The 22,803-nt window shown below is 43.7% G+C and overlaps 1 protein-coding gene across 3 annotated transcripts in view; it reads left to right on the top strand.

Annotated features, from left to right (window-relative positions):
* LOC115480556 (solute carrier family 22 member 6-B-like) overlaps window positions 1-22,803 on the top strand; it is a 71,465-nt gene that overhangs the window by 32,038 nt on the left and 16,624 nt on the right. For all 3 annotated transcript variants that reach the window (XM_030219315.1, XM_030219314.1, XM_030219316.1), the window contains exon 4: window positions 12,458-12,626. In XM_030219315.1, coding sequence (XP_030075175.1) covers window positions 12,458-12,626 — 169 coding nt within the window. The remainder of the gene's footprint in view (window positions 1-12,457; window positions 12,627-22,803) is intronic.

Genomic DNA, 22,803 nt, shown 5'->3' with positions numbered 1-22,803 from the left:
ACTACCTCATAGAATGGGACAAAAGATGCAAAAGCATACTAGATGAAATTGTGCCCTTACGAACAAGAACCCTACGCAAGCATAACTCGACACCATGGTTCAGCGATGAACTGAAAAAGTTAAAAACACAAACCAGGAAACTCGAACATGGAATAAAACAAAAGATGAACATACACTCAACACATGGAAACAAATGCAAAGAAAATACAAATATGCAATAAGACAGGCCAAAAGATAATACTATAAAACCAAAATAGGGAGAGATTACAAAGACATGAAGAAATTATACCAACTCGTGAACAAACTCCTAGACACCAACTTGGTCACTACCATGAATACAGATATCCCATCTGCAGATAAACTTGCAAAGTACTTCAATGAAAAAATTGTAAATCTACGCAACACGCTACCTCAGAACAACACTGACATTGAAAACTTCCTTAATGAATTGGACCCAACCATTGGAGAATACCCAGCAGATCGGACCTGGTTAAACTTCGCCCTCCTTACCATCAAAACAGTTACTTAGGCGATTAGTAGGTTTTTCAACACTCACTGTAAACTAGATACCTGTCCCAGCTACCTAATGAAATCCGCCCCTGACCGCTTCATAGCAGACCTCACATCCCACCTAAATTACATGCTTCAGCAAGGCCTCTTCCCTAAGGAAAATGGCAATATCCTACTCACCCCAATACCAAAAGATACCAAGAAAAAACAAACAAAATCACTAACTACCGTCCAGTAGCATCTATCCCGTTGGTGGTCAAACTGATGGAAAGCATGGTAACCAAACAACTTATAGATTACATAAACAAATTCTCAATATTACATGAATCACAGTCAGGCGTTCGCCTCCTCCACAGCACGGAAACAGTATTACTCATTCTTCTAGCCAAATTCAAGCAGGAAATAGCAACAGGCAAAAACATCCTTCTCCTCCAATTCGACATGTCTAGTGCATTCGACATGGTAAACCATAATAAATTAATTAGATTACTAGATAAGTTCAGGATTGGTGGAAACATACTTAACTGGATCAAGGGTTTCCTAACAATAAGAACATATCAATTAAAATCAAATTCAAACATATCATCACCGTGGAAAGCAGACTGTGGAGTACCGCAAGGATCACCGCTATCACCGATCCTATTCAACAATGATGACCCCACTTGCCAAGTCCTTATCCAACTATGGCCTTAACCCTTTCATAACTGCAGACGATGTCACAATATACATTCCTTACAAAACCAAACTGACAGAAGTCACCAACGAAATCAAGCTCGGCCTGAACTTAGGAGCCAACTTTTTAAAATTATTGGGGGTGCTAAGCCCAATGGAAATAACCCCTCCTTGGATACATACAAGGAATTTTCTCAATATTGGGGGTGCTCAAGCACCCACAGCACTCACATAGTCAGCTCCAGTGGGTCTGAACATCATGGATTCATGAGCAAATGCATTTCAACTAAAACTCAATAAAGAAAAAACTCATTGTCTCATCCTCTCATCCCAATACAGCGCAGACATCCCCACAAGTATCAACACTCCAGACCACACCCTTCCTATCTCAGTCAGCTTGAAAATCCTTGGCGTTACAATGTACCATAACTTAACACTAGAGAGCCAAGTGGCATCCACAACAAAGAAAATGTTCCACTCAATGTGGAAACTCAAACGCGTAAAGCAATTCTTCCTGAGGGAAACATTTCTCAACCTGATACAATCAATGGTACTAAGCCACTTAGATTACTGCGATGGAATTTATGCGGGATGTAAAGAACAAACCTTAAAGAAACTTCAGACCGCTCAAAACACGGCAACTAGGCTTATATTTGGTAAAATGAAATTTGAAAGCAAAAACCCCTCCGCGAAAAACTACACTGGCTCCCAATCAAAGAACACATCGCCTTCAAAATCTGCACTCTGGTTCACAAAATCATTTATGGAGAAGCCCCGAGTTACATGACAGACTTGATCGACTTACCAATTAGAAATACATCCGAATCAGCACGATCTTATCTAAATCTGCACTACCCAAGCTGCAAAGGGCTTGAATACAAAACAACTTACGCATCTAGTTTTTCCTACACAACTGTGGAACGCATTACCAAAAGCCTTGAAAATGACGTACGACCACCTAAACTTCCGGAAATCACTAAAAACCAACCTGTTTAAAAAGGCATACCATACCGATCCAACTTAAATGCCTAATCTCTGCAACACAACCAAACTAAAGCACGTAATGGACATAACACAACTCTTCCATTCTCCGATTACCTAATGTGGCTGTGCCATGTGAACTTGATCTTACCACAACATCACCCTGTAATTGTTCACACCGGAGCCTGCAAAGGCCTCTCCGGTACTATGTAAGACACATTGAGCCTACAAATAGGTGGGAAAATGTGGGATACAAATGTAACAAATAAATAAATAAATCCCTGCTGGAATCTTACCCGACCCCACTCATCCCCGCAATACTTGAACCCATCCCCACCCGTCCTTAATAGAATTTAACCTGTTCCCACCCAGTCCTGCAAGAATGTAATGGTACATAAAAAGAATTCCAGTCATCACTCTCGATCTTTCTCTGGGTTTGAGCCACAGCACTGCAGGCAAGGAAGGAACGGAAATTGGAACTTGGAGCACTCTGGTGCGCACATGTAAAATTTGTCTCTGATTCATTGGCACTGTGTGCTGAGATGTCGCCACTTACACGTGCCTGTAGGTCAGGTGACATCTGATGCTCGTGCCTGCATCAGAGCTGAGGTCTGTGCATCAGCCTGGGAGCAGAGAGGATTAATAGTAACATAGTAAGTGACAGCAGATAAAGACCTGAATGGTCCATCCAGTCTGCCCAATAGTCACACACATTATCAATTCATGATTAAATCAACAATGAACATGATATTATATACTTGACTAGTAAAAAAGGCCCGTTTCTGACACAAATGAAACGGGCGCTAGCAAGGTTTTCCTTGGAGTGTGTATGTTTGGGAGAGTGTATGTGAGAGTGACTGTTTGAGAGTCAGAGTGAAAGTGTGAGTGTGTGAGAGAGAGAGTGAGTCTGGGTGTGAGTGTGTTTGTGAGAGAGTGTGTGTGAGAATGAGAGTGTGTGCAAGTGTGTATGTGAGACACAGTGTGAGAGAGAGTGTGTGTGTGTGGGCAAGAGAGAGAGTGTGTGTGAGACACAGATTGTCTGTGAGAGTGAGTGTATGACACCAAGCGAGTGTGTGAGTGACTGTGTGGCACATAGAGAGTGAATGTGATACAGTGTGAGACAGAGTGTGTGAGAGTGAGAGTCAGAAAGACATTGTATATGAGAGAGAGAGTGTGAGCCGTGCCCTCCCAATCCATGGCCATCTGTCCCCTGCCCCCTCCATTCATCCTTTTCCAGCAATTCCCCTCTGTCCCTGAGCCCTGCCCTCCCAATCCATGGCCATCCATGTTTGTCTGTCACCTGCCCCCTCCATTCATCCCTATCCAGCATTTCCCCTCTCTGCCTGAGGCCTGCCCTGCAATCCATATCCATCCATGCCCATCTGTCCCCTCCATTCATCCCTATGCAGCAATTCCCCTCTCCCTGAGTCCTGCCCTTCCAATCCATGCTCCTCTGTCACCTGGCCCCTCCATTTTTCCCTATCCAGCATTTCCCCTCTCTGCCTGAGGCCTGCTCTGCAATCCATATCCATCCATGCCCATCTGTCCCCTCCATTCATCCCTATCCAGCAATTCCCCTCTCCATGACTCCTGCCCTTCCAATCCATGCCCATCCATGCTCATCTGTCACCTGGGCCCTCCATTTTTCCCTATCTAGCATTTCCCCTCTCTGCCTGAGGCCTGCTCTGCAATCCATATCCATCCATGCCCATCTGTCCCCTCCATTCATCCCTATGCAGCAATTCCCCTCTCCCTGAGTCCTGCCCTTCCAATCCATGCCCATCCATGCTCCTCTGTCACCTGGCCCCTCCATTTTTCCCTATCCAGCATTTCCCCTCTCTGCCTGAGGCCTGCTCTGCAATCCATATCCATCCATGCCCATCTGTCCCCTCCATTCATCCCTATCCAGCAATTCCCCTCTCCCTGAGTCCTGCCCTTCCAATCCATGCTCATCTGTCACCTGGCCCCTCCATTTTTCCCTATCCAGCAATTTCCCTCTCTCCCTGAGTCCTGCCCTCCCAATCCATGCCCATCCATGCTCCTCTGTCCCCTGCCCCCTCCATTCATCCATTTCCAGTAATTCCCCTCTCTCCCTGTGCCCTGTCCTCCTAATCCATACCCATCCATGCTCCTCTGTCCCCTGCCGCCTCCATTCATCCTTTTCCAGCAAGTCCCCTCTCGCCCTTCCATGACCCCCCCCCCTCGCATCCATGCTACTCTCTCTCCCATGTCCCAGCCTGGCCCGCCCTCTTCTCCCCCCCCCCCCCCTTCGCATCCATGCCTCGCATCCATGCATCCCTTTTTTTTTTATTATTCTTTTTAACTTTACCTCCGTGGCGGTTCGTGCAGCGAAGCGTCAGGGAAGGAGGCGGCGCTCCCGACGTCTAGCTTTCCAAAATAAGGCGGAACACAGCGAAGGGAAGGCTAGACGTCGGGAGCGCCGCCTCCTTCCCTGACGTTTCGCTTCCCGATTTGTTTGTTTTTTTCGCGAGGGCGGGGCAGAGACGGCTGGCTGGCTTGAAGGCTTCACACCACGAATCCACGAACCCTACAGCTTCAGTGACGTCAGATGGCTTCAGGGCTTCAGGGCTTCAGGGCTTCAGGGCTTCACAGAACGTTGTCCTCATTAGAACGTTCACGGTGCGTTTTATTATATTAGATTATTGCCATTCTTTGGTATTTCTAGGATATAGACCATGGAAGTCCACCCAGCCCTATCCTTATGTTCCAACTGCTAGAGTTGCCATCAAAGCCCACTCCAGCCTATTCGTCTTTTCATTTGTGGGACACAGACTGTAAAAATCTGTCCAGCACTGTCCTCATGTGCGCTGTCTAAGCCTTTTCCAGCCCATCCTAAACCATTGTCATATATGAGACACAGACCATACAAGTCTGACTGGTATTGGCCCTGGTTCATCACAGCCGGAGTCACCATCTAAGCATCACTCGACACATCCACATACATGCAGCCATTTAAAGTTGAGGTTTTTTGTAACTTCCATTTTCTAATTAGAAATCCTTTGAGTTCTTCCCACGTCTTTTTGAATTCCGTCATTGTTTATGTTTCTACCACCTCCTTAATAGAATATTTTCCACATCTGTGCTGTTAAAGTAAGGACAAGGAGAAGACAGCACTCAAAGAACTTGGTACTCAGTAGGTGAGAGGCTGGTGCAGGTGCAGCTTAGGAAATCGTGCCAAACGAATCTCATTGAATTCTTTGATTGGATGACAGGAGAATTGAATCAGGGACGAGCTATGGACGTAATCTACTTAGATTTCAGCAAAGCTTTTGACATGGTTCCCCACAGAAGGCTTTTAAATAAACTGGATGGGCTGCAGATAGGACCCGAAGTGGTGAACTGGATTAGGAACTGGTTGATGGACAGACGCCAGAGGGTGGTGGTGAATGGAGTTCGCTCAGAGGAGAGAAAGGTGAGAAGTGGAGTGCCTCAAGGATCGGTGCTGGGGCCGATTCTGTTCAATATATTTGTGAGTGACCTTGCCGAAGGGTTAGAAGGTAAAGTTTGCCTATTTGCGGATGATACTAAGATCTGTAACAGAGTGGACACCCCGGAGGGAGTGGAAAACATGAAAAAGGATCTGAAGAAGCTAGAACAATGGTCTAAGGTCTGGCAATTAAAATTCAATGCGAAGAAATGCAAAGTGATGCACTTAGGAAACAGAAATCCACAGGAGACGTATGTGTTAGGCGGCGAGAGTCTGATAGGTACGGACGGGGAGAGGGATCTTGGGGTGATAGTATCTGAGGATTTGAAGGCGACGAAACAGTGTGACAAGGCGGTGGCTGTATCTAGAAGGTTGTTGGGCTGTAAAGAGAGAGGTGTGACCAGCAGAAGAAAGGGAGTGTTGATGCCCCTGTATAAGTCGTTGCTGAGGCCCCATCTACAGTATTGTGTTCAGTTTTGGAGGCCGTTTCTTGCTAAGGATGTTAAAAGAATCGAAGCGGTGCAAAGAAAAGCTACGAGAATGGTATGGGATTTGCGTTACAAGACGTATTACGGATACTTGCTGATCTGAACATGTATACCCTGGAGGAAAGGAGAAACAGGGGTGATATGATACAGACGTTCAAATATTTGAAAGGTATTAATCCGCAAACGAACCTTTTCCGGAGATACGAAGGCGGTAGAACGAGAGGACATGAAATGAGATTGAAGGGGGGCAGACTCAAGAAAAATGTCAGGAAGTATTTTTTCACGGAGAGAGTGGTGGATGCTTGGAATGCCCTCTCGCGGGAGGTGGTGGAGATGAAAATGGTAACGGAATTCAAACATTCATGGGATTAACATAAAGGAATCCTGTTCAGAAGAAATGGATCCTCAGGAGCTTAGCCGAGACTGGGCAGACTTGTACGGTCTGTGCCCTGAAAAAGACAGGTACAAATCAAGGTAAGGTATACACAAAAATGTGGCACATTTCTTGGGCAGACTGGATGGACCGTGCAGGTCTTTTTCTGCCGTCATCTACTATGTTACTATGTTACTTCCACAGGAACTGCTTTCGTCCCCGCAAGAACTGCTTCCATCCCCACGGAAACCCTGCAGAACTGATTCCATCCTCGTGGGAACCCTGTTCCTATGCAGGTCTCTATTCCAGATCTTCTTTTCAGTTGAAAGAGGCCTGTCTCCTGAGCATTTATGCCAAAAAAGTATGTAAATGTCTCTCCTTTCTTCCAAAGTATACATATTAAGATCTTGAAACCTGACCCCATATGCTTTATGATGAAGACCACTGACCATTATACCTTTTTGAAGGTGCAGTCTCCTAACTCTACACAGTAATCTAAATGGAGTCTCACTATCACAGCCTTATTCCTGCTAGCCATTCCTCTCCCTACACACCCAAACATCTTTCCAGTTTTTGCTGTCGCTTTTTATGGTTTATTAAACTTGATATATTGCTTAATTTGTGGGGCAAGTCAAAGCAGTTTATATAACTAGAAACAGTAGCATAAAAACAAAGCAAAACTTTAAAACACTAAAAAAGCGAACCAAAAAAAGGAACTGCATTATCTGAAAGGAAAGGGACAATCTCTCTATATAAAAAGCAACACCAACGGAAGTGTGAAGGGGGCGAGATATCCGGTTTCCCTATGAGTGTCTGCCCCGCCCTCTCTGTAACACAGTTAGTGAAGGAAAACAGCAGAGCACGAAATCAAATCGCTGGCTCTGTAACAGTGAAGGACTCAGAGGGGGGAGGGGAGAGAGGCCAGAGGGTACGGACACACACACTCCCACATGCACACAAAAGAAAACATTGCTAGCCCCCGTTTCATTTGCATCAGAAACGGGGCTTTTTTACTAGTTATCCATAAAAGAGAACACTAAAATATCAATTGATTAATGCATTCCCTGTGCTCTCAGTTGAACCATTCTGCTCACTATCCAACAAGTCCCATCAGTGATCATAGACAAAGGCTATTTGAAGCACATAGAATTTTAATAAAGAATGGAAAGCTATATATGATTTTTCAAGTCTGATATACTGAGGTAAAGAATTCCACAGTTTTGGAGCTAAAAAATAAAACATCCTATTCTAATCCACATGAAATGGAGCAAGCAGAATCAGTCTCTTGTCATTAATAGATTGTAAAGTTCATGTTGGAATAAACAGCATGGCAAGATAATTAAAATAAGATGGAATACTCTCATCTAGAAACTTATGAGTCATAACTAAAACTTTGAAACATATCCTATATTCTATTGTCAGCCAAAGTATTTATTTCAAGAGCAGAATCACGTGATCTCTACACTTTGTCCGGTAAAGTATTCTGGTGGCTGTATTATGCCATGTTGGTAGTTTCTTTAAATTTTCTACCCGTTTGATCATCTTAACATCATCTTAAGATCATCAGATATGACCACTCAAAGTTCCACTCTTCTTTCATGTATAGAAACCTTTGAAAATGTACACTTCTGTGAATGGCAGGCAATATAGTATGTATACCCAACAGCTTTAGCATGCTGTCTGTTTTAGTGTACAGTCCCCACTGTGTCTGACAACAAACTAGTTTACAAGGAAGAATCAAATATTTTGCAAAAATATACTTAATATGAGCTGTTACCATTACTGCTCACCATCCTCAAAATAATGGATAAACCAAAGAAATAGTATAGACAGTCAAGGGTGCTTTAGGATGGATGAGTGCAGGTGATCAACTGTCAAGAAGTAGACCAGATTCATTCTTGCTCCACATGTCACCCCATGAGTGACTAGTAGAGTCTACCCAAACCTATATTTCAATTGGCAGTACTGAAATTTCCACAAATAAATGAGAACATGTAACAAACGCAAAACCAGACTTCATACAGTCATCCTCCTCATCATCATCCTTGTTTTTCTCACTCCTCAAGATCCCATTATTGCAAGAATTTACAGAACTGGTCCAAAGTGGATTCCTGCTAGAGTTACTGTGGTTATGAGTTCTATTTCCCATAGGATGTGACCCAAAGATGGACAAGACTGGCATCTTCATGTTGACCAATTGCAAATACAGTGCACTCCATTTAAGTGCATGTCGGATAAGCACATGCTCTGTTTAACTGCGTGCCGTACTTCGGTCCCGTTTTTGGCGCCATCAATTTCTATGGGGACAAACTTCGGTTTAGCGCACTACTGATAAGTGCAAGATTTGCTTATATGCATGGTTTAAGACCGCTCTTCTGCAGGAAAGACTCCGCATAAATGCACGCACGGAATATGGAAGCCGATTGGCACGTGACAAAGGGGCAATAAATTTGAAATCTCATTGGTTAACTGCCACAGGCAGAATAAGCGAAAGAAAGTTGTTAGAGTGTACACTGGAGTCGTCATCATCGTCATCGCACAACTGTAAAACTTTAACACTGGCTGAACGAATAGAAATTCTTAAAAAATTTGAAAACAAAGTCAAGGATCTATTGCTAAAGAATATGGTGTCAATCCCAGTCAAATTTCATATATCTGGAAGCAGAAAGATCAGCTTCTGGAAGACTGGCAAAACAATACAAATCCACACAGGAAACATAAACGGGCGGGAAAAGCTGAGGATGTAGAAGATGCTCTTCTTCGGTGGTTTTCTCAAGTCAGGAGCAGACAGTTTCCTGTCAGTGGTAGATTGCTTATGGAGAAAGCTAATCAGCTAGCTGAAAGTCTTGGACTAAATGAATTCAAAGCCACTGTTGGAATGTTGGAAAGATGGAAGGAGAGGAACAACATAAAATTCAAGAAACAGCATGGTGAGAAACAAGACGCTGATGACTTTGGTGCTGAAAATTGGGTTGTTTCAGTTCTTCCTACCATCTTGAATGAGCTTGCACCTCGTGAAATTTTCAATGCTGACGAAAATGGTCTCTACTGGCGAGCGATTCCTGATGGAACACTTGCATTCAAACAAGCCGAAACTACAGGAAGTAAAATGTCAAAGGACTGACTGACGATCCTCCTTTGCTGCAATATGGATGGGAGTGAGAAGTTGGAACCACTCGTCACTGGAAAGAGCAAACAGCCCCGTTGCTTCTAGAATGTTAAGCGACTTCCTGTGTTATACGAGGCTAACGCAAATTCATGGATGACTGGGTTATCAATAGAAATCAAACAAAATAAAACATGGAAAAGAAAATAAGATGATACCTTTTTTATTGGACATAACTTAATACATTTCTTGATTAGCTTTCGAAGGTTTCCCTTCTTCGTCAGATCGGAAATAAGCAAATGTGCTAGCTGACAGTGTATATATGTGAAAATATTCAAGCATTACTATGACAGTCTGACAGGGTGGGAGGATGGGGGTGGGTAGGAGGTATGCATGGGGACATCAAAGCCTATCTGGAGGCCACTGGATATCAGTGCTATGGCAGTTTTTACCATCTGGCAGACATAGTCTATGGAACTCACAGACACAATAGTGTACAGAGGACTATGACTGATTACTTCAAGTAAGCCTAACGTCAGTTAATGGAGACTGTATAACGTCAGTTAATGGAGACTGTATACTGTATGTATAATAAACAGTATTGTACATATGTTTATCAGATGTCAAGCTTCTTTGGGTCACAACGGTTAAGTGCACGCTCCAGATAACTGCATGTATTTCTTTGGTCCCTTGCACTTAAGCAGATTGCACTGTACACACTTCTCTATTATATGGATTTAGTTCATGCATTTCTCAGTTGTAGCTCCAGGTGAATTATATTCACGTACAATAGGTATTTCCCTGTCTCCAGACAATCTGAGTTTATGAGGCAATGGAGGGTTTAGTGACATGCCTAAGATCACAAGGAATGACAGTGGGATTTCAGTCTGGCTTTCCTGGTTCTCAGCACATTGTTTTAACCATTCTATCATTGTAACAGAACGTTAGTGTGGGTCTTTTTTGGGTGTGATGTGCCGTTCCTCCAGTTGTACTTATAGTTTTGTGTCCACATGAATATACTAAAGTTCCTTTCTCAGAGTACTATTCTATCTCAACAGAGATTTAGAATAAAGCACTATTGCAATCACATCACTCTCTCTGCCAAACAGAGTGAGCATTATCCATTTCAGATAGATTAATTATGCCAGCTAAGCAGGGTGGAATACTGCATAAAGGGTTCTGTAATGTTTGCAGTAATGCATTTCCTCCTGGTGGCTTGCTTTCTTTGCTTGTAACTTGCTGTTTCCTTAGTTTAGTTTCATTTCAGTGGATACATGTGTGTGTTGGACGCAGTTGCTTGCTGGTGAAGCAGAAATAGCCCTCCTGCCCGTGAAGCAGAAATAGCCCTCCTGCCAAGCATTTCCTCAGTTTTGCAGAGGACTCTAATTCTCTTCTCCCATTTCTAAAACCTGGTATGGATTCTGTGAGAAGGTGTAGGGGGGATGTGAAGGGAAGGGGAAAAGAGATCTACATTTCAAGGCCCAGTATGCAAACACAATTCTTAAAAAAACTTTCATAGATCTATAAGTGGTGTCCAAGCAGCAAAATAATTTTTTGTAGCAAGCTGATAAAACAGTTAATCCCACTTCTTCGGAGCACTATTCATAGTCATTCTCAGGGGGAAAAAATCACTGATAATCACAGCCCTGAAGAATTCTGTATGTCTGGGCTTTCACACACTTCCCAGCCTTTGCTTTAACAGTTGTGCCTCTATTCCTACTTACTCTAGAGCAAAAGACACCCCTTTGGTCCAAATTCCAGTTTCTTGCACTCCTCAGGGTCCTTGAAACTCTACCTCTTTAATTATCTGTGTCCTACTTTACTCTTTCCACACACTTTAGTGTTGGCCCCATGGGGCTGCTACCTTCGAAACCCAAGTGAGGATCTCAAACTCATCCAGTAGTTCTTCAGATGCTCTAAGACTTCTATATTCTTGAACACTCCACCATAACACAGGCAACCAGAATCTCCCTAGGTGCCCATCAGGTTAGAAATAGCAGGGCACTGCTCTTATGTCTCCTTCACACACTCCTTGCCCCCTGAACTCTGCTATCAGGTTGAGACCCAGCTGCTGGCAATTCAGAATAGGGTCCAAGTCCTTCCTCTTCCTTCTGTTACTCTCCTTATAATTCTAAATGCAAACGACCCCTCTTTTTCAAGTAGGGGATGTGGAAATGTATACACTGCTTTCTGAAATAGGGAAATGTCTTGTATTACCCTCTTAAAATAGTGCAATTTTAACCATTTGATTTCTATTGCCTTCATGGAGAGGTGCATTGCTAATAATGCAGATTAATGGATCCCTTTACACTGATAAAGGATTGTGAGAAACCACTTTGTGCTTTGTTGTGTGACCACGGAAAAGATCCCCACAATACTCAACAGATGATAAACCAGGCCCAGATCTACCTATAAATCTTGGCTTTTAAGCTGAAGTCCTGCACTGTCTGAGCACAGTGGTTGACACAGACCTGGTCCTCAGATCTGCCAGGTTACCCAGTTCCAGGTGTGAGGCATTTTTGGCCAGTCCCGGTTTTAAACTTACATCCCATAGCAGTGTGGCATTTGTAGTCCCTGATTCAACCCTTTGAAATCAGTGCTGTGGGTTCCATAATGCATCAAGACGTATTGTCAGAAATCCATGACTGCAGCAAAATATCCCTCCTGGAAATGGGTAACTTGGCAGTTCTAGATTCTCAACACTCCCCACATCTGTCTGCTTGAAAATGTTTGGGTTCTGGTCTAAGTGCATAAATACTTTACTTTTTTTTTTTTTTTTTTTTTGAGCACTCTGAAAACCAGCCTGCAACATTTGCTTTCCAAAGAACTAATGTCATGTGATGTGTTTTCCATCTTCTTCCCTCCCTCTCCCCCCACAGCTGTGGAATGGATACCAATCAAATTCCGAGACATTGTCTTTACAGCCCTAGGCTACTGTATCACCCTGAGCCAACTGATCCTTGCTGGTGTAGCATATGGGATACGGGACTGGCACTACCTACAACTGGCTCTCTCGCTGCCATACTTCATTGTCTTCCTGTACAGCTGGTATGTTATCAGGATATATTATAGACATTCTTCAGGACAGTTGTGAGTAGAGAAACTTCCCCTTCTGCAGAGCATGGTGTGATTTACAGTCCTCTTTCATGAATGAAAGCAGGACTACAGGTCCCAGAATGCTCAGGTGGCTTGGAATGTAAAGTAGTTGGTGGCATATGTTCAAAAAATCCGCAGTAAATCGGAGAAATTGAACGCCCCACGGGAGAACACAGGTATAGAAGAAAGTTGGATGTTTGACCACTGCAATACAAGACCTGGAGAGATGGATCCTAAAAATACTTGTTTATTGATGTTCCATAGAGTGAGTCTCAAACACCGGAGAGCAGCTGATGCGTGCGTTAGTAGGCACGTAATGTGTTGATCTATGAAGTGGGTCTTTAAAAAGACCTTTTACGGAGGAACTTGCTCGTAGACAAATGGATTGTCCGCGTGAAGCATAAAAAGATATGTGTGATCTGAATAAGCATTCTAGCTTTTTAAGTGCTTATTCAGATCACACATATCTTTTTATAGATCAACACATTACGTGCCTACTAACGCACGCATCAGCTGCTCTCCGTCGAGTAAGACTCCTGATGCAGGCCTAACGGCCGAAACACAACGGTTGTGTCAAGTCTTTTTTTCATCAAAAACAAGTATTTTTAAGATCCATCTCTCCAGGTCTTGTATTGCCGTAATCAAACATCCCACTTTCTTCTATACCTAAACAAGTAGTTGGTGGCTACATTGCCATTTGCATGAGTATTTATGGCCTGTTCATGTTTTATGGTGGCCACTGACCATCTGTCCCTGGCTATTTCATTTGAATTTTGGTTACATTCATAGGTAGCAACATATCCAATGAAGTCTGAGTACCTGGTAAATGTACATATGATGTTTTATCTGTAAATAACTGTACCTACTTACATTTTATTAATTATTATTATTATGCAGTTATCAATTTATATTAAGTAAAACCTGATGACGATGCAAGGAAAAAAATTATAAAGACACAATCTCACTGAAAACATAAATGTCCTATATTCCACAGCCCTCAAAAGATCCAAAACAGAAAGCTCTGCAGGGTCCACATACAAGGAAAATGGTAAATAAGAAAACTAAAAGCTACACTAGATATTTTGCACAGGATGCCAATGGAAGAAAGCTGATATCAAGTATAATAACAGAAACAAATGAAACCTCCTCAACTGCTGAGGAGAGTCATATAGATTGACCTCTCACTTCATATGGCTTCTATCAAAGGTTTCTTAAACTATTCCCCCCCAAAAAAGGAACAACAGAAAACAACTCCACTAAAGGAGAAAAAAAAATGTTGTTCCCCAAATAATGGGCACTTCAGTATGTTAAACAAAACTTCAGTTATCTTCACAATTGGCGCCCACCATAAGGGCCCCATTGTTTCATGTACTTGGTCAGGAGAAAATCCTGAGCTTACTTTCAGTCCAAGACAGCAACAACAGCTATAAAGAGGTTCTCAAAATGCACCACCCACATGATGACATCATCTACAGAATACTTGATAGAAAACTTAAAGGCACAGTCACTCAGAAATATCTTAATAAAACGCTTCCCATTTACGTACAGTCAAACATAAGAAGTTACAGAGAGATAAGAAAGATTATTCGGAAGGATATATTTATACCTGGATGAAGCCATAGGAGTCTAAAGCAGAATCTCAAGTGGGGAGGAAATGATAGTCTAATGATAAATCAGGGGTGATTGGAGGATGAGGAGCCAGCAGAGGCAGAGTGTCTTGGCAGATCCAGGGGAGACAAATCAATTCAGAGGAGCAGAACAGACCATAAACCAGATGGCGGCAGAGGGACGATTCCCTGTAATTAATCTATCCCGCGCTATGAGGGTCTTTTACTAAAGGTTAGCTCGAATTATCTGCAGCTAATCTTTGGTAAAAGACCCCCTATATTAACTTCATCTCAGTTATCTGTGCTGGCTAAGGGTCCTACTTTTATCCCAACGCAATATCATGATTTATTCCAGTTACGAGTAGATGGTTAAATTTATTTGTGTTTTGCAGTTAAAACTATACTTTGCAGATAATACTACTCATTCACCAGCTTTTTCAGATGTTTGGCAATTGGCAAAGGAGTACTTGGTTCCCCAAGACTATTAGACCCAGCCATTGAGACCTTTCGGAAATTAGTTCTTTGAGATCTAATGAATTTAGAACAAGAACAAGGAAGGGTAGTTCCTCATAATATATCTTTGATGGAAAAAGAAGCTCTAAAATCATTGCAGAACAACCCAGATATCATCATTTGGTGTGTGGACAAGGGGGTGTGATAGTTGTATTAAATAAGGCTGACTACATTGAGGAAGCCATGTGTCAATTATCTGACACCACTGTGTATCGATACTTGCAGAATGATCCAACTGGTGATTTATTGAAGCAGATCAGGCTTATAATTCTAGAAGCCGTTAATCTAGGTTTTTTTTAAAACGAAGAATGAGTATCAATTCTTGAATCACCAGAGAGCTAAAATACCTATATTTTATCTACTACCTAACCTCCCTTTTATACATTCAAAGTAAATGGGCTGTGTCGGCATTGCCACGCGGCTTTGTAAAGGGGGTGGGGGTAAGATTTATAAAACTTTGGATCACCCCCCCCCTGGGCTGCTCGATTGTTTTGGCTCAAGAAGACTTACTTGAGAGATCCTATAAATATGTGGATTGTTTCCTTGCTCCTCTGGTAGTTACCGTTCCTTCGTATTTGAAGGATACAACTCACTTCTTAAAAAAAATACAGGAACTTCAATGTATTCCATCCATTAGTTACTCTTGATGTACAATTGCTACAGTCACTTTATACAGTGATACCTCATTCTGAATCTATCAGTGTAATTCAAGCAACTTTGGATGAACGTCTACTACGGCCATGGACTGTTCCCACTGAGTTTATTTCACAGCTAACCTCTTTCGCTTTACATAATAATCACTTTCTATTTAATGGGAAAATCTATTTACAACTTTCTGGGATTGCAGTGGGGGTTTCCTTTGCCCCCTTTATAGCGAACCTCTTCATGGATAATCTAGAAAAAGAAAGAATTTACACCATGAGTTTGTTCAAATCTGTTCTATGTTGGTGGTGCTTCATTAATGACATTTTTGTTATCTGGTTGAATATGGAAGAAATGTTCCTACAATTTGTTAAAGAACTTAATATATGTCATCCTACAGTGAAATTTCAGTGTACTTACCAATGGTTTGAAAATTTTTTTCTGGATGTAAAGATCATGGTGAACGATGGTCGATTGGAAACTAACATCTATTCCAAACTGACTGATCGGTGATCGGAATACATTATTGGCATATAAAAGTATGCATCCTTATCACACCAAAAACTGCTTACCCTTTGCTCAGTTTTTAGACATATCTGTGACACTCCAGCTAAGTATAAAGAAGCATCGGAACAATTGAAGGCTAAGCTGTATACTAGAGGATGTCTTAAGAAAGCTATTAAACAGGTTTATAAGTGAGCGCTGTTTAATAATCGGGAGCTGCTATTACAGAATGCTACTAAACAGTCATCTCAAGATGGGGTGACTTCTTGTGTTTTGAAGTACACTAATTTATCGCTTAAAATAGCTAACGTGATTAATAGATACTGGCAAGTGCTTTCTGTGTTTGAGGTTTTTGATGAAGCACACAGTATGATAGCATATTCCCACAGTTCCAATCTGTCTGATGTGTTATGTTGTTCTGATCTATGGACCCAATATGATGAAGTTATTACAGGACATCAGAAATATGGGAGATGTGTGATCTGTGCAGTTACTAAGGAAGTGAATCAGTACTGGGATGATAAAAATCAGAAATGGATTAAACTACAGTGTTCTACCTCATGTATTTCACAAAGCCATGGTCTATATGATCAATTTGCCCTTGTAATTTAAGATACATTGGGCAAACAAAGCGGATGCTAAAGACTAGACTGATTGAACATAAACATTGCATATCTACTGGGAATCTCTACAAAATTGTGTAATAGTGGTCTATGAGGATAATGATATAATAGTAATAGTCATCTACATCAAATAATCCTCCCCAATAAAGTATTGGGGAGGATTATTTGATGTAGCTGTGAAAACAATCCACGACCACCTAAACTCCAGGAAGTCACTAAAAACCCACCTCTTCAAAAAGGCCTATTCGGTGTCCAAGATGGCGACTCTCACCTGAGGTTGAACGCTCCAAGAGCTCTGGATGTGAATCTCTTTTCCTTTTGCAACGACGATAATAATGCCTCATACTAAGAGGAAAGTCTTGGTGAAGAGTAAACCGCCGTTACTCCTTACCTCTATGCTCCTCCAGACAACCCTGGACCGTTTTACCACGAGCTGCCCTCGAGTGACCGGCGAGTTACAAGCCGCGTCGAGAGAAATTGAGAGAGCAACTTCTCTCTTGGCTACTGAAACATCTCTTTCACCGCCGGACGTTAACACCCCTCTGTGTCCTGCCCGCTTGAGAGGGAGGATGTTGGATCCGATCTCTTCGGAAGGCGATAGAGACGGCTCTGAAAATGGCGGCGCCACCCCGGAGCAAGCAGAGGAAACACCATTGGAGCCTTTTTCTCCACAGGAGGTTACGCTGGATTCGATATGGAAGGCTATTCAAGGTCTGACAACGATAGTGACGAACACTGCTCGGGAGACTAAACTTCTTGTGAGTAAAGTTAATTCTTTAACTGAAATGATGGAAAATATTAAAACTGACTGTTCTGAAAAATTTGAAACGATTCAGGCTGAGATAACAACATTGAAGGCAGTAAATATGACTTTAATTAAAGATAAAACAGTTATGATGAGGAAAATTGAACAAATTGAAAATCAAAACAAACGACTGAACTTAAGAATCCTGAATTTTCCTGTAATACAAGGCATTGGCCCGATGGAATTATTCCGAAAATATTTAATTGAGGTACTACAATATTCCCCCTCGCTTATACCTCCTCTAAATAAGATTTTCTATATTTCCTCTTCAAAAAAAGTCAGGGGGAATTGGAGGAAGGACCTAATTTGGACATAATTTGCAGGATATATCAACATTTCTTGAACAATCCTTCTCTGCCATATCTCAACGACAAACATTGTTAATATCCTTTGTTATTGAACAAGATATGACCTCATTGTTTAAACTATACTTTAAGAACTCTACGAAACCCTTTTGTGGGTCTAGACTTTGGATATATCCTGATGTTACAAAAACTACTCAGGACAGAAGGAAATTATTTCTAACTATGAGAGAAGAAACCCGAGCACTTGGAGCCACTTTTTTGTTGTCCTACCCATGCAAATGTTTAGTTAAATATATGAATGTTAAATATGTCTTTTTTGAACCACAACAGCTTAAATGTTTTATAGAACAAAAAAAAGCTTTCCAATGTGAATCCAGCTTAAGACAATAACGGTTAATATGGAAAGTACTTGGGTAGATTAGAGTCAGGCCATTTTCTTGTATTTAATTTTCTTTTTAGATCTCTCTAATTAAAAGACTAACCCCCCATATTTGTGGTCTAAGGAAGAGTAGCATAATTTTGATTTATAATTTTGGAGAGTGGGATACAGTGGGGGAAATAAGTATTTGATCCCTTGCTGATTTTGTAAGTTTGCCCACTGACAAAGACATGAGCAGCCCATAATTGAAGGGTAGGTTATTGGTAACAGTGAGAGATAGCACATCACAAATTAAATCCGGAAAATCACATTGTGGAAAGTATATGAATTTATTTGCATTCTGCAGAGGGAAATAAGTATTTAATCCCTCTGGCAAACAAGACCTAATACTTGGTGGCAAAACCCTTGTTGGCAAGCACAGCGGTCAGACGTCTTCTGTAGTTGATGATGAGGTTTGCACACATGTCAGGAGGAATTTTGGTCCACTCCTCTTTGCAGATCATCTCTAAATCATTAAGAGTTCTGGGCTGTCGCTTGGCAACTCACAGCTTCAGCTCCCTCCATAAGTTTTCAATGGGATTAAGGTCTGGTGACTGGCTAGGCCACTCCATGACCCTAATGTGCTTCTTCCTGAGCCACTCCTTTGTTGCCTTGGCTGTATGTTTTGGGTCATTGTCGTGCTGGAAGACCCAGCCACGACCCATTTTTAAGGCCCTGGCGGAGGGAAGGAGGTTGTCACTCAGAATTGTACGGTACATGGCCCCATCCATTCTCCCATTGATGCGGTGAAGTAGTCCTGTGCCCTTAGCAGAGAAACACCCCCAAAACATAACATTTCCACCTCCATGCTTGACAGTGGGGACGGTGTTCTTTGTGTCATAGGCAGCATTTCTCTTCCTCCAAACACGGCGAGTTGAGTTCATGCCAAAGAGCTCAATTTTTGTCTCATCTGACCACAGCACCTTCTCCCAATCACTCTCGGCATCATCCAGGTGTTCACTGGCAAACTTCAGACGGGCCGTCACATGTGCCTTCCGGAGCAGGGGGACCTTGCGGGCACTGCAGGATTGCAATCCGTTATGTCGTAATGTGTTACCAATGGTTTTCGTGGTGACAGTGGTCCCAGCTGCCTTGAGATCATTGACAAGTTCCCCCCTTGTAGTTGTAGGCTGATTTCTAACCTTCCTCATGATCAAGGATACCCCACGAGGTGAGATTTTGTGTGGAGCCCCAGATCTTTGTCGATTGACAGTCATTTTGTACTTCTTCCATTTTCTTACTATGGCACCAACAGTTGTCTCCTTCTCGCCCAGCGTCTTACTGATGGTTTTGTAGCCCATTCCAGCCTTGTGCAGGTGTATGATCTTGTCCCTGACATCCTTAGACAGCTCCTTGCTCTTGGCCATTTTGTAGAGGTTAGAGTCTGACTGATTCACTGAGTCTGTGGACAGGTGTCTTTCATACAGGTGACCATTGCCGACAGCTGTCTGTCATGCAGGTAACGAGTTGATTTGGAGCATCTACCTGGTCTGTAGGGGCCAGATCTCTTACTGGTTGGTGGGGGATCAAATACTTATTTCCCTCTGCAGAATGCAAATAAATTCATATACTTTCCACAATGTGATTTTCCGGATTTAATTTGTGATGTGCTATCTCTCACTGTTACCAATAACCTACCCTTCAATTATGGGCTGCTCATGTCTTGTCAGTGGGCAAACTTACAAAATCAGCAAGGGATCAAATACTTATTTCCCCCACTGTATATCCACTCTTATATTTGTTTGTGTATATTTCTATCTCTGTTTTTTCCTTATACAAGATGTTGATGCTTGTAAAATGTTCAAATGAATAAATAATAAAATTTAAAAAAAAAACAAAAAGGCCTATCCCACTGACCCAACGTAAATCTCCACACCCAGGAACACAGCACATCCAGGAACACAGCATATCCAATGATCGTACTTGTCCCGTTCCCCGGTCCTACCTGTGCTCCAGGTGGAGGGGGCGCGGTTCAGCGACCCCCGCGACGCCCGGGGTGGCGAGGGGGGACCTCCGGGAAGACCGACGCGGTCGCGGGGACCGGCGACCCGCTCGGGCGAGCGCCGGCCTCGGGGAACGGGGCGTTGTGCCAACGAAGATGGCGGCGCCAGCATCGACGCCTCCAAGGGCGGACCAGCGCACAGGCTCCGCCCATCTCTCGCGGGATTGGTGCGCCGGTCCTGAGGCCCCGCCTGGAGAGCAGGCCGATCAATCCCGAGGACCATTGCCTCCTGGGGTCGGGTTGGTTGGTTCCTCTCCCGGGGAGGGGGCGGGACGGCGCGACATTTAAACCTGGAGACAGGGAAACTCACTGCTTCCGGTTCGTTGGTTACTGAAGCCGTCACAGTGGGTTTCCCTGTGCTAATTGCTAGCCGTCCTGCTAGCCCTCCTTCAGAGACTGTGACTTCTGCTAGCCGTCCTGCTAGCCCTCCTTCAGAGACTGTGACTTCTGCTAGCCGTCCTGCTAGCCCTCTTCAGAGACTGTGACTTTGCTAGCCGTCCTGCTAGCCCTCCTTCAGAGACTGTGACTTCTGCTAGCCGTCCTGCTAGCCTCCTTCGGAGACTGTGACTTCTGCTAGCTGTCCTGCTAGCCCCCTTCAGAGACTGTGGCTTTTGGCTAGCCGTCCTGCTAGCCCCTCCTTCAGAGATCATGCCTTTGGCTAGCCGTCCTGCTAGCCCTCTTCAGAGACTGTGACTTTGCTAGCCGTCCTGCTAGCCCTCCTTCGGAGACTGTGACTTCTGCTAGCCGTCCTGCTAGCCTCCTTCGGAGACTGTGACTTCTGCTAGCTGTCCTGCTAGCCCCCTTCAGAGACTGTGGCTTTTGGCTAGCCGTCCTGCTAGCCCCTCCTTCAGAGATCGTGCCTTTGGCTAGCCGTCCTGCTAGCCCTCTTCAGAGACTGTGACTTTCGCTAGCCGTCCTGCTAGCCCTCCTACAGAGACTGTACTTCTGGCTAGCCGTCCTGCTAGCCTCTCCTTCAGAGATTGTGCCTTTTGCTAGCCGTCCTGCTAGCCCTCTTCCATAGACTATGCTACTTGCTGGCCGCCCTTGCCAGCTATCCTCCAGAGACTGTGCTACTTGCTGGCCGCCCTTGCCAGCTATCCTCCAGAGACTGTGCTTGGGCTAGCCGTCCGCTCGCCCTCATTCTGAGACAGTGCTGTTCCCTCTCGGAGTGCTAGCCGCCCCTGCTAGTCCTCCCTTAAAGACTGCGTTCTGACTACCAGCCAGGTCAGCCGTCACCCCGCGGTTCCAGCAGTCCTGCTGGCCGCCTGCAGCTGAGGGCTCAACCCTCGGTGAACGGCGGTCACCGCGGGTGAAGATTCGGGGTGCTCGGCTGTCCTCTGGGGCCTTGCGGGGCCTTAGGAAACCTAAGGGCTCACCGACCAAAAACAGAACAGTACTGGACAATTACAATCCTCATTCCCTTCGACCCTCATGACGCTTGACTCATACCTACCTCATTGACCACAATATAACCTTGTATTTGTTATCAACCGAATTGGCAAATGCCTTTACGGTACTATGTAAGCCACATTGAGCCTGCAAATAGGTGGAAAAATGTGGGATACAAATGTAACAAATAAATATATTGATGATTTTATATATTTTGTTAATTTTTTGTTGATTTTATATATACATTAAGTATCTTGTAAAAAGGAAAGAAAAAGCCTCATCTGACTCCTTTATGAGGCAAACCGCCTTAATTTGAGACACATTCAGGCTCATATTCAAAAGAGAAGGACATCCAAAAAGCAACACAAAAGGCACATGGGCGTCCCTGTGAAAGAAGGTCGTCCAAATCCAATAATCGAAACAGGGCCATAAGGACGTCCTCAGCGCAAGGATGCCCATCTATGGTTGTCCCCACAGGGGGCATTTATGGGTGGTGTTATGAGATGAGCACTTCCAACGTATAACAGCTAGTGAAATGGTTTCGCATGGGCGGGAACATGGGCATCCTTAGTTAGACCTGAAATAAAAGCAACCAGGTTAAGGGGGAAGTCGTCTTTAGACCCATTAGTGATTTTGTGGAGTTGGAGAGTGGCGAGATCGTTGTTGGGAGAGAAAGCTGAATCATTGTTTAGAGAGAAAGCTGGGAGTTTGTTGAGTATCTGTTACCTTTGTCTGTGTTCCCTAGTCGGAACGTTTTCATCCTCACCTGCCTCTTTTGTGTTTTACCTTTTCAGCTTCCCCTTCCCCTTCTAGCCCCCAAACCCAGACACCACTATTCCTTCCTCTATCTCCCCCATCCCCTCCCCCTATCCCTCTCCATTCACTGTTCCCAAGTTCATATTTCATTCCCTTACCTGTTTGTTGTCTCTGTCTCTTTGTCCTGTGTGCTGCTGCAGCATGTTTGTGAAGACTGTCGTTTGCTGCTTGGAGAGTGAGTGGCTAGAGGGTGTGGCAGGAGAGTTTGTAGTGGGTCAGAGAGTGCTTGTAGTGCGGCTCTGCTGTGTGTGACCACATTGTTTGTCAGTGGTGGGAGAGTGAGGGTCAGCTTCTGTTTGTTGCTGCTGTGTTTCACCAGGTTGGTAGGAAGAGGTGAGCACTGGTGTCACTGCATTATACCTGTAGTGTGGGGAAATGGAGGCACTAATGCACAGGTGGCTTACATGTTGGAGGAAGAGGGGAGGCACCGCAGGAGGTACTCATGCCCCAGAGTTTTCAGGCCCCATAGCAGTTTCCTAGACCTCAATGACCTGCAGTACCTCAC

Source organism: Microcaecilia unicolor, chromosome 11, assembly GCF_901765095.1.
Source record: "Microcaecilia unicolor chromosome 11, aMicUni1.1, whole genome shotgun sequence".
In the NCBI taxonomy this organism is placed as follows: domain Eukaryota; kingdom Metazoa; phylum Chordata; class Amphibia; order Gymnophiona; family Siphonopidae; genus Microcaecilia; species Microcaecilia unicolor.
The sequence above is the reverse complement of the archived record's forward strand: the minus strand, read 5'-3'. Positions and strand labels throughout refer to the sequence as shown.